Source organism: Macrobrachium rosenbergii, chromosome 25 (genome assembly GCF_040412425.1).
Source record: "Macrobrachium rosenbergii isolate ZJJX-2024 chromosome 25, ASM4041242v1, whole genome shotgun sequence".
Taxonomy (NCBI): Eukaryota; Metazoa; Arthropoda; class Malacostraca; order Decapoda; family Palaemonidae; genus Macrobrachium; species Macrobrachium rosenbergii.
Genome location: NC_089765.1, coordinates 19,298,986 through 19,312,105, shown reverse-complemented (window position 1 = coordinate 19,312,105; position 13,120 = coordinate 19,298,986). Strand labels below are relative to the sequence as shown.

At 41.8% G+C, this 13,120-nt stretch overlaps 2 protein-coding genes and 1 non-coding gene across 5 annotated transcripts in view; 1 reads left to right on the top strand and 2 right to left on the bottom strand.

Annotated features, from left to right (window-relative positions):
• LOC136852405 (CD109 antigen-like) overlaps positions 1 to 13,120 on the bottom strand; it is a 37,256-nt gene that overhangs the window by 2,347 nt on the left and 21,789 nt on the right. The window contains exons 22-30 of the mRNA XM_067127019.1: positions 6,129 to 6,364; positions 5,469 to 5,661; positions 3,620 to 3,756; positions 3,124 to 3,257; positions 2,455 to 2,693; positions 2,134 to 2,298; positions 1,675 to 1,871; positions 1,003 to 1,204; positions 358 to 466 (exon numbers count right to left, since the gene is read on the bottom strand). Coding sequence (XP_066983120.1) covers positions 358 to 466; positions 1,003 to 1,204; positions 1,675 to 1,871; positions 2,134 to 2,298; positions 2,455 to 2,693; positions 3,124 to 3,257; positions 3,620 to 3,756; positions 5,469 to 5,661; positions 6,129 to 6,364 — 1,612 coding nt within the window. The remainder of the gene's footprint in view (positions 1 to 357; positions 467 to 1,002; positions 1,205 to 1,674; positions 1,872 to 2,133; positions 2,299 to 2,454; positions 2,694 to 3,123; positions 3,258 to 3,619; positions 3,757 to 5,468; positions 5,662 to 6,128; positions 6,365 to 13,120) is intronic.
• The window catches only part of LOC136852407 (prostaglandin F synthase 1-like), a 40,803-nt gene that overhangs the window by 26,363 nt on the left and 1,320 nt on the right, over positions 1 to 13,120 (top strand). The window lies entirely within an intron of this gene.
• On the bottom strand, positions 10,197 to 10,315 carry LOC136852642 (5S ribosomal RNA). Its single transcript, XR_010857204.1, has one exon. It is a non-coding gene; the product is annotated as a 5S ribosomal RNA (ribosomal RNA).

Sequence of the window (13,120 nt, the reverse complement as noted above, 5' to 3'; positions counted from 1 at the left end):
TGCAACTGACTTTTTGTAAGCTTCCCAAACAAGCAGCAGTCAAAGAAACTCACAGAATCCATATTAGTAAAAATCACCACAATACTGTTATACAAAATAGGTAATTCTGAATCAAAAGATGTGACTCAGTGGTCTGGTTAAACTAATTAATAAAAAGTTTTTTAATATCTGTCACTCTTAGCCAGTTCACCTAAAAGTAAGTTATGGCACAGTGAGCTCTCAAAAGACTGAAGTTGTTTGGACATAAATGATGAGAGGGTGAGCAGCAATTAGTGAGAATGGTAATCAGTATGAAAACTCAGCTTACTATTTGTTATAGTACTGGAGATCTCCTTTCCACAATGCTCTGAAACTCACCTGGCTGATACTGTTCGTATATGGTTGCCATCCGGACTTTAGTCAAGTTTGCCACTGGATACCAACGCCTCATCTGATACTTAAAGCACCATGACTCGTTGGATGGAATCTGTATATAAAATCAGACACACTTATTGAGTTTCTGTGTAACTAAGTGTAGTATGTAGTATATTTCTCACTGAACTGTTGAATAACTATAGTGGAGAGAAATTCTAATTCTTCACTCAATATACTTCCTTTAATCAATATCCACATAAGATAAAAGTATGCTGCCAGTTTCTCAACCAGTGTACACGTAGCTGTGCTTGGAACTTCCCCTTTCTTATTCAGTTTTCTTGTCATCTTTTACATTTTATTTGCAGTTATGCTCATCATTTCATTTTTGGTTTTTCATTACAGCCAATTCTGTTGTGTGTCTGTGACATGCAGTGTATAAAGTATAAGATACCAAGTACCAAACTGAAAAATACTATCTTTGTATAGGAAGAGATCAATCTTAACAAGGATTGTTCATAATTCAAATGCTCTCACTATGATTCATTGAGCTCATTTACCAAGAGGTTAACATAAAGGAAATAGATGCACAAAAGAACTGAAATGAACTGGTCCTTCCCAAACAAAGTTGAAAACAAAAAATATACATACATAATCAAAGAACCACACAGTTTTCTTTGCGAAAGTGTCTCCATGACCACCAATCACATCTCTGATGGATGGGAAGCTACCTGTCTTGCGAGCATTGTGGATACTTCTTTCTAAATCAAGCTGAAAGGCTACGTATCCTGTTGGGACTTCAACTTCAATAACGGTGGCAGAGCTTTGTGGAGCTTCTTCTATATTGATCCATCTGTCCAGAAAAAATATGATTCAAGTTGCAGTTGCAGCACATCCTTCAAACAATGATATTTCAACTAAAGTCTAAAATCTATGATATTCTCCCATGCACAATAAACTGGTAATCTTAGGAAATATTTAAAAGGAAACTGCATTGATTATCTTACGGTGTCAAAATATAACCTATACTGTATTACAATAAAACACATGTTATCTTTAAACAAGAAATTTAATAAAAAAAAATTCCAATAATTAATTTTCATGTCACACAACCAAAATATATTCCCATGGGCCCGCAAAATATCATTGTGTGTGGATAAGGCAAATTATACAGCAATCACTTACCCACCCAATTCCTTCCATGATGTATTCCTAACAACAAATAATTAGAAACTTTGATTGCAATGCAGCTAAAATATCTTCCTAATTATGAATTCTAGTTTTTCTACACCACCGGACTGAGTAAAACTGGTCAAAACACACCTTGCACAAATGCTGACAACACACATAGACTTGTTGCCAAATTTACTGTATCGCTCATCAACCATCAGATCAAAGGCATCTACTGGAGGCTGTTTCTTCAAGTCAGTCCAATCAATGCCATACCCAACATCAAGCTGCAGGATAGCCTGGCCAGCTCCATTTGCTACAACATTGACCAGCCCCCATACATTTGTGATCTGCAGTAAACAACATGCATTTGTAATTAAAAATATATATATACAGCTCAAATGTCTAATAAAAACAAACTTCCATGGTAGACATAATTTTCAATAACTTGATCTCAAAGTCAACACATGTAAATGGTGGTCAAGTGCCCCAGACATTATAATGGAGAACTGCCTTAACAATCTTGCATGTAACTAAAGTAATCATTATTTTAGTCTCCTTAATGACTAAATATGAGGATAAAACAATACCCAACACCATCAAAGACCTTACCTCAATAATATTCAGTTTTGAAATACTTGAATTTGAAATGACCACTGTATGAGCAGCTCGGCCTTCCTCTCCAGTAGCTTCTACAGTCACTTTCATGTCCGTGATGTCTCGCAGACGTGCACGATATGAGTACTCTGTCAAAGCCTGCATTGCAACAATCGTATCCTACAAAACGCAAAATAGGTTACATTAACATAAATTGTATTGTGACATACTACGCACATAAAATAGTGTTTCACAAAAACTTTTTTTCATTCCCTAAAAATAAAAACAAAAACTAGCAGCAGATATCCTGCTAGACAACTGCAGAATTCTACTTACTACAGTGGAGATGAAACCTCCATCATGCATTCGCATGGCATTTAACCACTCCACAATTCGTTCTTGAATTATATCGACACCATTACGGATAAGGTATACCAGTAACCCATATGAAGTTGCCTCCACAGCATGTGCATCCCACTTTTCTTCAAACTTGGGCTGCAGCAAGTTCCGCTGGTTATTTTCATATACACGTCTGTTAGTCTTAATGGGTTCTCTTGACCAATATACAAGACCATCTGAAAAAAAATGTCTCCTCATAATGATTACCTCCACATGAAAATTTACACTGTGTGAGTTTCTGAAAACATTATCAATGATTTCTGGAAATATATAGCCTGAGAGAACTTTGTAATGACTTGCTCATTCAATCCTTTAAAGTAAAATAAAATTTAGTGGTAAAATTAAAAGTTGCCTCACCATAAACACCCATTTTTTTTTAATAAAAATCTCCAGTAGTTCTGCTGAACTTCTTGGTGAAGACAACTCTCATAGACTGGTCTTCAAGATGAAAGTTTTGGCAATGAAAAAAACTAAAATTGCAAGCAATATTTCAAAGCCTTATTCCTCATTCAAAGTATAATTTTTCTGATACCTAAATAGGACTTTAACTTTAACTAACATAAATGTTGCAAAGCCTCCGCAAGAGAAAAAATCATATTTACTCACTCTCTTCTCGTTTCAACCGATCAAGTAAATTAAATGCTTCTTCCTTCTCTATTGAATCTGCCTCAGACAGTGCATAAGCAACAATAGCAACCTCGTAAGGATCACGAAGTGCTTTCAATTCTCTTTCTAAATACCTGTAGAAGATAGAGAGATGTCTTAAAACCTGATATAATTCTGGGTGGACAGTGGTTTCCATAAATAAACAAAAAGAACCTACTCACTGATGTTATTAAACAAATGTGTTATTGCATTCTGCTCTGGCAATTTCAGTAAATTAAGTTTATGTTATTTTACAAGACTTGCTTATTTGTCAGGTCTAACTGAAAACCAAAGAAAATGCCATGCTTTAACTAAATGAACATATATATTAGTGTATCAACATCTATTTTTATTTTAGTGAATTCAATTCTAAAGCAAAAAATTATATCATAATCATTCCCTGTGGAACATGTAAAACCAGTTTATTTCCCTTCTAATACTGGTCAGCATCACTTACCTAAGAGCCTTTGCTTTGGCATTGTTTGCAGCTGATCGCACAGAACCTTGCAGGTTGTTTATAGTTTTTTCAAGTACTATCACACACTGAGCTGTAAGACTAATGTTTCTGGCACCTCGCCACTCAAACCCATATGACTGCCAAGAAAAATTTTAAAATGACTTTGTGTTAGCAACTGCATTTCTTTTCAGGCCTAATGCTACTTCTCAGCATAACAATATCTTGTTAACCAAACAACCAATGTTTGAAAGAACTAAACCTACTCTTAAATAATGATTTGATAAATTTAAAAACACTGACAGTTGATTTACAACTGAAAGAAATTTTTTATTGCAACATTTTGTTATTACAAACAAGCTGAGTCACTCTTATGATAAAAAATATCAGAAATTGGCTTTCATTAAAAAAAGTATAGTAAATAATTGTCTACTCTTAAACAGTGCATATCAAATATCTTAATGGTAAAAAATTCAGAGATTGTATATTCTGTAAACAATAAAAAAAATGGACTTCCAGTTATATTGCATCAGGCCTTAAACCATATTTGGGGTGGGGTTAGAAAGTCTTATCATGAACATGAATTAATGAAAAATATTACTGCCCTTATATGAAACACTTACTGGACAATAATTAATAAACGATAGGTATTGCCAATTGGAAAGAGAATTTTAATGTCTTTTAAAAGGTTATTTTTATGAGAAAAAGATTTTTAGTAGCCTGGCCTTTCCCCTACACTTTTAGAGATGCCATTTATGCACTTTTAAAATCACCCTTGAAGATTTTACTCATCTTATTGGCCAAAATTTTCTACAAATTAATAGGGTTGGTTTCCAAAGCTCTTCTTAAAACGTTTTTTTTCTATAGGCTTTCCGTAAACTCAAAGATAATTTCAACATATGGTCAGCTTTGATATGTCTTTAACCAGTGTTCCTTTGAAAAACATTTTAGATTTAATCTAGTTCAAAGGTTAGGAACAAGTGTTGGATTTCCATTCAAAATTGGATAAGCTTAAGAAATTTTTGAATTATGTAACAAGGCACTTTTTTTCAAACTGGATGTAAAACATGCAAACATACTGTTGGTGTAACTATGGGCTCATCTATTTTCATTTTAAAAACTAATCTATATAAGGAATATGGATGAAGTATATGCATTGTTAGCTTAAGAGAGAATAAAGAATTTTTTGATGTACTCAATGCCCAGGAACTTATCATAAATTGTACTTACAAAAAAAATGTATAATCATGGGTTTATTTTTAAAATTTTGAATATACAAACAATTCTTTTTCAAAGTACTGTATCCTCCATGATTTGTATAGAGCAATAAAGTTGAAAAGCAAAAAGAAAAATGGCCTTCAGCTTAAAAAGTTTATATGTACAATCAAATAAGGAAAAGAAATCAAGGTGATTAACGCCACTGAAAATCCAAATGGTTGTGTTAGCAAGTCAACCTCTCATTACCCAACTCGGAACTACCACCAAAACTTTATAGTAGTATAGAATCAAACATAATTCACTGAAAATTCACACTGGAATATTGCTAAAGACTAAAAAGAAGTGTAATTTAAATGAAAAATAAATGCTCTAACTCCTAACTACTATCCATGGACACAGGAATCTAAGTTTATCACTTGGGAGAATGAAAATACTATACTTGCAGTGAAGAAACAAGCTGGAGACTTGTGAAAATGGCAACTGACAGCACTGCAAACTCAAGAAAAGTAAAGTAGGTGAGGCATGCATCATTATTTGCTACTTTAAGTGACTGGGGACATTTGATGACCACAAATGTGGGTATACGTCAATGATGGAGTTGTAATGAAACAGTTAAATTGTACTACATGCTTACAAATGCATTTGCTTTCTTGTCCAGAGGGACTTTCTGATATGTGGGAGTTTCCATAAATGCTCCTGTTTCTGGATTCTGCCATTTCACAAGCCATTCCATAGCCTTGGAAATAATTCTTGATTCTATGTATATCAGGTTTTCCCAATCTTGAAACTGGGCCTGCTCTAGAAGTCGAGTTGTCCAAGCTGTAAGCCTGAAATACAGTATAAAAATATACATACTGCATCTTATATAAATCACTTAAGCATAAAAGCTCAAAACCTATAACATGCAAGGTGCAAATGAACAATTATGTTAATATTGAATTCATTGCATACTTGGATTTTACTAATCTTGACCGTTCTTCAAAAACGTATATAATTTCATAATGTTCTGAATTATCAATTAACAAGGTTTTTGTGATAAAATGTTCCTTCAACTAAAGCAAGGTAACCTCTACTTTCGGAAACTGACCCAAATATTGGTTTGTACACAGAAAATATTGAAAACAAAATATGAAATATGATCCGGTCTTGTTTTCTCCGTGTAGTTTCTCCAGGGAACATAAAGTTAAAAGACACCTTAGCCAAAGGTATGACCACCAAAGGCAGAGACTGCTGACCTTGACTAGTTGAGGTTTTTTAGTTTTTTACACTTATTTAGGTCTGACAAAGAACTTACCATACACTTGGGTCTGCTGTGTCCCACATCTTGAAAGAACCGTCAGCACCAAACCGGTACATTATAGCTGCTAATTCCACATTAAGCTGATCAAATATGCCTCTTGCTTCAGAATAATCTAACTGATTTGTCAACCTAAGGTAATGCAAAGTCCACAGATTTGCACCAAAATTAAAGGCAGAAGCTTCTGTGCCTCGGAGCTCCTTTCGCAACATTTTGACTGAATCAACTGGTTCCTGAAAATGATATTTTAATGATAAAATAAAGTTTGTTCATACTTACCTGGCAGATATATATATAGCTGTATTCTCAAGTCCGACAGAATTCCAAAACTCATGGCACACGAGTGGGGCCAGGTGGTTAATACCCATTCCCGCCGCTGGGAGGCGGGTATCAGGAACCATTCCATTTTCTATTCAGATTTTCTAGTGCCACTGTCTCCTGAGGGGAGGAGGGTGGGCACTATGATTTATATATCTGCCAGGTAAGTATGAACAAACTTTATTTTATCATTAAAATATCATTTTGTTCATGCAACTTACCTGTCAGATATATATATAGCTGAATCCCACCATTGGAGGTGGGAAGAGACAGAATAGGATTTAGGAAACAAATATATGTAGGCGATTGACGTCTTGGTTCCTTACTTGTTAGCATAGCTGACTTCGTGATTACAGTCACCGAAGCCTGCTTCTGCTTTACTACAGTCTCCAGCAAGGTAGTGACCTATATAGCTGGTGAGTTCTAGATGATCTGTCCACGGGGGCATGACCACAATGGGACTAGATCATAAGACCAACTTACAGCTTTCAACATGCCCTCTCCCTGGTCCTGGGAGTCCGACAGAGGTCCAGGCCTATGTTAGCATAGCTGACTTCGTGATTACTGTCACCCAAGCCTGCTTCTGCTTTACTAGAGTCTCCAGCAAGGTAGTGACCTATATAGCTGGTGAGTTCTAGATGATCTGTCCACGGGGGCGTGACCACAATGGGACTAGATCATAAGGCCATACTGTGAGGGCAAAAGGAGCAACGACCAACCACCTGACCTAGAGCGTCAACAGGTCCTGCTCAAGGGACACCAGATCGGGGAAGCCTCCGTGAACCCTCTTGCGGCTTTCGACATGCCCTCTCCTGGTCCTGGGAGTCCGACAGAGGTCCAGGCCTAGAAGCGTTATGGGACGGATCTGACGTAAAAAACAAAATCAAGATTAAAATATACTTCCTAACCTCTAAAGGATAGGATGAGAATCGCTCCCTGCCCGCAACACTGTGTCTGCAGAAGCGACAACAGGTCCTGCCGAAGGGACGCCAGATCGGTGGGAAGCCCCGTAACCCTCCTGTGGCTTTCGACTTGCCCTCTCCCTGGTCCTGGGAGTCCGACAGAGGTCCAGGCCTAGAAGTGTTATGGGGCCGATCTGGAGTGCGGAAACGTATGGTCCTAGCGAATAGCAGTCTTCGTATGTCGTCTTCACGTCCCCAAGTAATGTGGCGAACACCGAATTGCTTCGCCAGAAGGTGGTACCCAGAAGATCGCAAAGGACATGTTCTTCTGGAAAGCCACCGAGGTTGCAATGGCTCTAACTTCGTGAGCCTTAACTTCAAAAGACTCAAGTCACTGTCTTGAACGTCGGAAAGTGCGTCTAAAATGGTGCTTCTAAAAAGCACGCCAGTGCATTCTTAGAAAGAGGCAAATCCGGCCTCTTGACAGAGCACCACAGACTGTCCGAAGGACCTCGACTTTCCCAAGTCTTCTGCAAATAAAATTTGAGAGCCCTGACAGGACACACATGACTCTTTCTGGTTCATGTCCGAGAATTTCCGTCATACCCTTAATCTCAAGGCCCTGGGCCAAGGGGTAGACGGGTTCTCGTTTAGCAAGAACATACGGCTTAGAGAACATACTGCATTATGGCCTCTAAAACCTACATGATTATTGATAGCCTGAAGTTCACTAACTCTCTTCGCCGTAGGCAGAGCAGTTAGGAAAAAAAAAAAAACCTTCCTTGTCACATTCTTGAGACGCTTGAAGAAAGAGGCTCAAGGTATTTGACATAAAAATTTAGGACGACATCCAGGTTCCAGGGAGGCGTCCTGGAATGAGGTACCTTGACAGTCTCAAAGGATCTCAAGAGATCGTGAAGATCCTTGTTGTCGGCCGATAGTCTGAATGCAGTTAGACTCAGAGCGGGGAAGTTTTGAGGTACCTTTTCGAAATGGGGCTGCCTGAGCAGATCTACCAAGGGACGTCCCCATAACCTCCACAGCTCCTGACATACTTCCTCGTGAAGGGTCCACTGGTCGGTAGAAGCTGCCGCTGTCGCATCGAGAAGGTCCGCCATGATATTCTCCACTCCTGCAACGAACCTCGCAAGGATCGTGATCCCCTCGCATGGGCCCAAAGCAGGATCTCCTTCGCCAGGGCGAACAGGGACCGGGAACAAGTTCCTCCTGTTTCTTGAGGAATGCCAGGGCTGTGGAGTTGTCTGAATTTACTTGTACGACTCGGCCTGACACTTGGCTCTCGAAGGATTGAAGGGCCAGCAGGATCGCCCCTAATTCCTTGAGATTGATGTGCCAGGACACCTGTTACCCTCTCCAGGTGCCTGACACTTTCTCCCCTCCTAGTATTGCTCCCCATCCCTCCCTGGGAGCGTAGGAAAACAACACCAGGTCGGGGCTCTGAAGGCATAGAGAAACCCCTTCCGCCAACCTCGAGGGGTCGAGCCACTACCTCAGGTGAATCTTGAAAACGGGAGAGATCTTCAGGGTCTCCTCTAGATTCTCCTTGTCTATTCAGTTTTCCGCCAGGAAAAACTGGAGCGGCCTGAGATGAAGTCTTCCCAGGGAAACAAACTTCTCCAGAGAGGAAATGGTCCCCAGCAAACTCGTCCATTCCCTCACCGAGCATATTTCCTTCCTTAGGAAGGATGAGACTTTTCTAAGCATTGCTACTGACGTTCCTGGGATGGAAAAGCTTGAAAAGCCACTGAATCCATCTGAATCCCCAGATAGACGATGGACTGCGTCAGGATCAGATGGGACTTTTCTTCGTTCACTAGAAGTCCTAGGGACTTTGTCAACTCTAAATTCGCATTCAGGTCCTCCAGACACCTTGACTGTGAAGAGGCTCGGATGAGCCAATCGGCCAGGTAAAGCGAGATACGAATACCCGCCAAGTGAAGCCATCTCGCCACATTTCTCATGATAAACGTGAAGATCATGGGAGCTGTGCTTAGCCTGAAGCAAAGAGCTCTGCATTGAAACACTCTTCCCCCTAGTACAAACCTCAAATACTTCCTCGACTGGGGATGTATGGGAACGTGAAAGTAAGCGTCCTGTAAGTCCAGAGCGACCATCGAATCTCCTGGTCTTAATGCTCCTAAAACAGACTGGGACGTCTCCATCGTGGAACTTCTCCTTCACCATGAAGCGGTTCAGTCTACTGACATCAAGGACTGGACTCAATCCTCCCGACTGCTTCGGAACTAGGAACAGTCGGTTGTAGAATCCTGGGGAGTCCAGCTCCAGGACTTGCTCCACAGCTCTGGCTCGAGCATTTGCTCTAATAGCTCGAAAAGGATCTGTTGCTTCTCTTGAAGGAATGAGGACGACAGATCCCTGGGCGACGTGCACAGAAGTGGTGAGTCGAGAAAGGATCTTGTATCCTCTCTCGATAACTTCAAGGGACCATGTCTGCCCCTCTTACTCTCCAGGCTCTCGCAAACGAAAGAAGCCTGGCTCCTACAGGTGTCTGGAGGCGCTGCAAATCACTTCCTGCCCCAAGGTTTAGGCGGGGCTCCGCCTCTGAAAAGACCTCTACCTCGGGGAGAAGATCTAGAGGAAGAAGCTCCTCCACGAAAGGGCTTCTACTTCCTGGAGGTCTGGCCCGACAACGACATCAAAGGGACTGCCGGGCGTCTTGACGAGTGGGCCAAGAGGTCTTGAGTGGCCTCCTTCAAGCTGGAGGAGAGATCCTTGAACAAGGACTGGGGGGAAGAGATGGCTCGAAAACGGGGAGAACAGCAAAGCCCTCTGCGACGGAGAAACTGACTTTGCAAAAGTATGACGCCAAAGGCATCTGGTGTTCCCAGGCGGTCACCCATCCAAGTACTGACCAGACCCAACGTTGCTTAACTTCGCTGATCGCACGAGAAGCGGTGCTTTCAACGTGGTATGGCCGTTGGCTGGTAGGGCCATAGGCTGTAAAGTTACAGTACAAGGCCCTCTTCTTCAAGAGGCCCGTATAAAAGAGGAAGCCAGTTCCTCTGAGCCATCCCTGACTGCCTTGTCCATGCAGTTCAACACGCTGGACAGCTCCCCAGGCAGATCGAGTCGGGACTCCTAATCCTGACGTCTAGAGCCCCAAACACCAGTCCAGGAAATTGAAGACCTCCATGGTTCGAAACAGTCCTTTCAAATGGTGATCCGTCTCCGACATAGTCCAGGACACTTTGGCAGCCGACAGGAGGGACCTTCTAGGCGCGTCGACCAAGCTCAGCGAAGTCTCCTGGGACAACGAAGGAACTCTTGAGCCGACGTCCTCCCGGTCTCTTACCACATACCTGCCTTGCCGCTCAGCTTGGACGGAGGCAGGGCAAAAGAAGTCTTGCCTTAGGTCTTCCTTCCTCCATCCAAGTGTTAACCTTCTTGAAGGCCTTCTTCGCCGCCAGAGACGAAGTCATCTTGACAAACCCCGCGCTCTCTCGTCTAGGACAAGCAAACAGCGAAGGAGGAGAGAGAGTGGCCGAGGGTTTGAAACTTGTCGCCAAACAAGTCCTTAAGAAAGGCCGGCTAACACCTGGTAGTCCGTAGACGAGGAAGGGGAGGCTGCTCAGGACTGCAGGCTCCGACTCACAAGAGACTTCTCCTCTTCAATGGGGAGAAACGAAGGCCCTGCGGTCCAACACGCAGATGGGATCGCTTCCCCGAGACTTTGATTGCTCTGAAGCTTCACCGAAAGCAACCAAAGAGGCGTCCTCCCGAGAGTCCATCCGGCGTCCTGCACGGCAGCGAGAGGAGCGCCCTGACGAGCAGCTACAGACTGACGCGAGCAGCTACAGAAGCGCCCAGGATAGCTGCTTGCGGAGCGCCACGCTGGTGGTCCAGCGAGCGCCCTGCACGGCAGCGCAGAGAGCGCCCTGAAGAGCAGCTACAGAAGCGCCCAGGATAGCTGCTTGCGGAGCGTCACGATGGCGGTCGGCCGGCGCCCTGCATGGCAGCGCAGAGGAGCGCCCTGACGAAGCTACAGAAGCGCCCAGGATAGCTGCTTGCGGAACGTCACGATGGCGGTCCAGCCGGCGTCCTGCACGGCAGCGAGAGGTGCGCCCTGACGAGCAGCTACAGAAGCGCCCAGGATAGCTGCTTGCGGGCGTCACGCTGCAGCAGAGCGTCACGATGGCGATCAGCGAGCGGTGAACACGACTGGGAGACGAAGCATGCTTGACAGAAAGGCCCCCAGTCAATATATTGTTAAATAGGCTACCTACTTGGGAAGTCTCAACTCCCGCTAGCCTACGAGTACTAGAATTTGGCTCGCCACGTTAGGCAGGTAGATTTAAATCAGTCTCGGCGAGATAAAACCTATTCTCGTCGTTTTAACTAAAATTATGGTAGGTTATCTCCTCACCCTGACTAAAACTAATGTTTGATACCGACCTGAGTAAATTATGGCATCTTTAACGTTTACCGTGCTACTTTGAACTCGCGAAAGCATTTGTTTACTTTTTACTAGGAGGCAGCCATTTGCCTACGTGACGTCCTCTAGTCCCGCTGCTCGGTAGACTATCTCCAAAAACAAACCTTACATTTCCTTTAATAACTCCATAAGTGTTTGATTTTGTTGTAACAACATAGTTACGAAAACTTTATTGGACATATCCTCTTCAGCGTCCGCCTTACGAGTCCGTTTTCACGACGTGCACTGACTGACCCAGCGTTACTATTGTTTCTTCTTTATTATCGCTGACTCGCTCAATCTATGCACCTTCGCAATAGATAATATTTGTTAGCCATCTTCCAGATGCAAAAGGAGCACTATTAGTGCGAGAATGAAATCCTGAACTAATAAATTAGCAGGGTGGGAGGCAAAGTAAGCGATCATTTATCAAGCAAACCTGCCCCCTACACCTCATGCATGTAAAGTGAGGATCTACCGAAACTTTCGGTAGCCTCACCTTAAACTCATTCACACAACATACTCTGAAGCTAGCATAACTAGATCCAGACATCATCCAAAGAGCAATCAAAAGCAAATTCCACAAAAGCGTATGCCAATCCACAATCCAAAGACAAAAACCAAAAGTCAAATAGAATACTTAAGTGGAAAATAACGAGTTTACGAAATCCAAAGACGGAGGTACTGAAAACAGTTGTTGACAGTACCGCGACAGAGAGAAAATCTGAATAGAAAATGGGAATGGTTCCTGATACCGCCTCCCAGCGGCGGAATGGGTATTAACCACCTGGCCCCACTCGTGTGCGCGACAGTTTTTGGAATTCTGTCGGACTTCGGAGAATACAGCTATATATATATCTGACAGGTAAGTTGCATGAACAAATTAATGTTTAAGAGCTATTAGAACAAAAAAAAAAAAAAAATTGCACTGTACTTCAAATTTTTCTTCAAGGAGTCATTATACTCATCCTAACAAGATGAGTACTGTTCTAGAGGAAGCAAGAATATGACGATGTTCTCAAAATAAAAAGATTAAAACAATCTTCCTACAGTAAATCAAAAAAGTTGGATTTAATCTGGGCATCAATTTCTGAAACCTATGAGTCCATTTCCAAATTATTCCAGATCACTTTGGAATGTAGAGCTACACTTAATAGGAAAATATAACTGTTACATTTCTTAAAAACTGTAATGAAAATCTAAAGGCTTTCATATTCATAATTAATGACAAAAATTTCAAACTCTCCCATCCAATTTATGAGTTATGATGTTACCCCCATAATCTTATTTTTTTCTATATTTATTCAGTACCTACA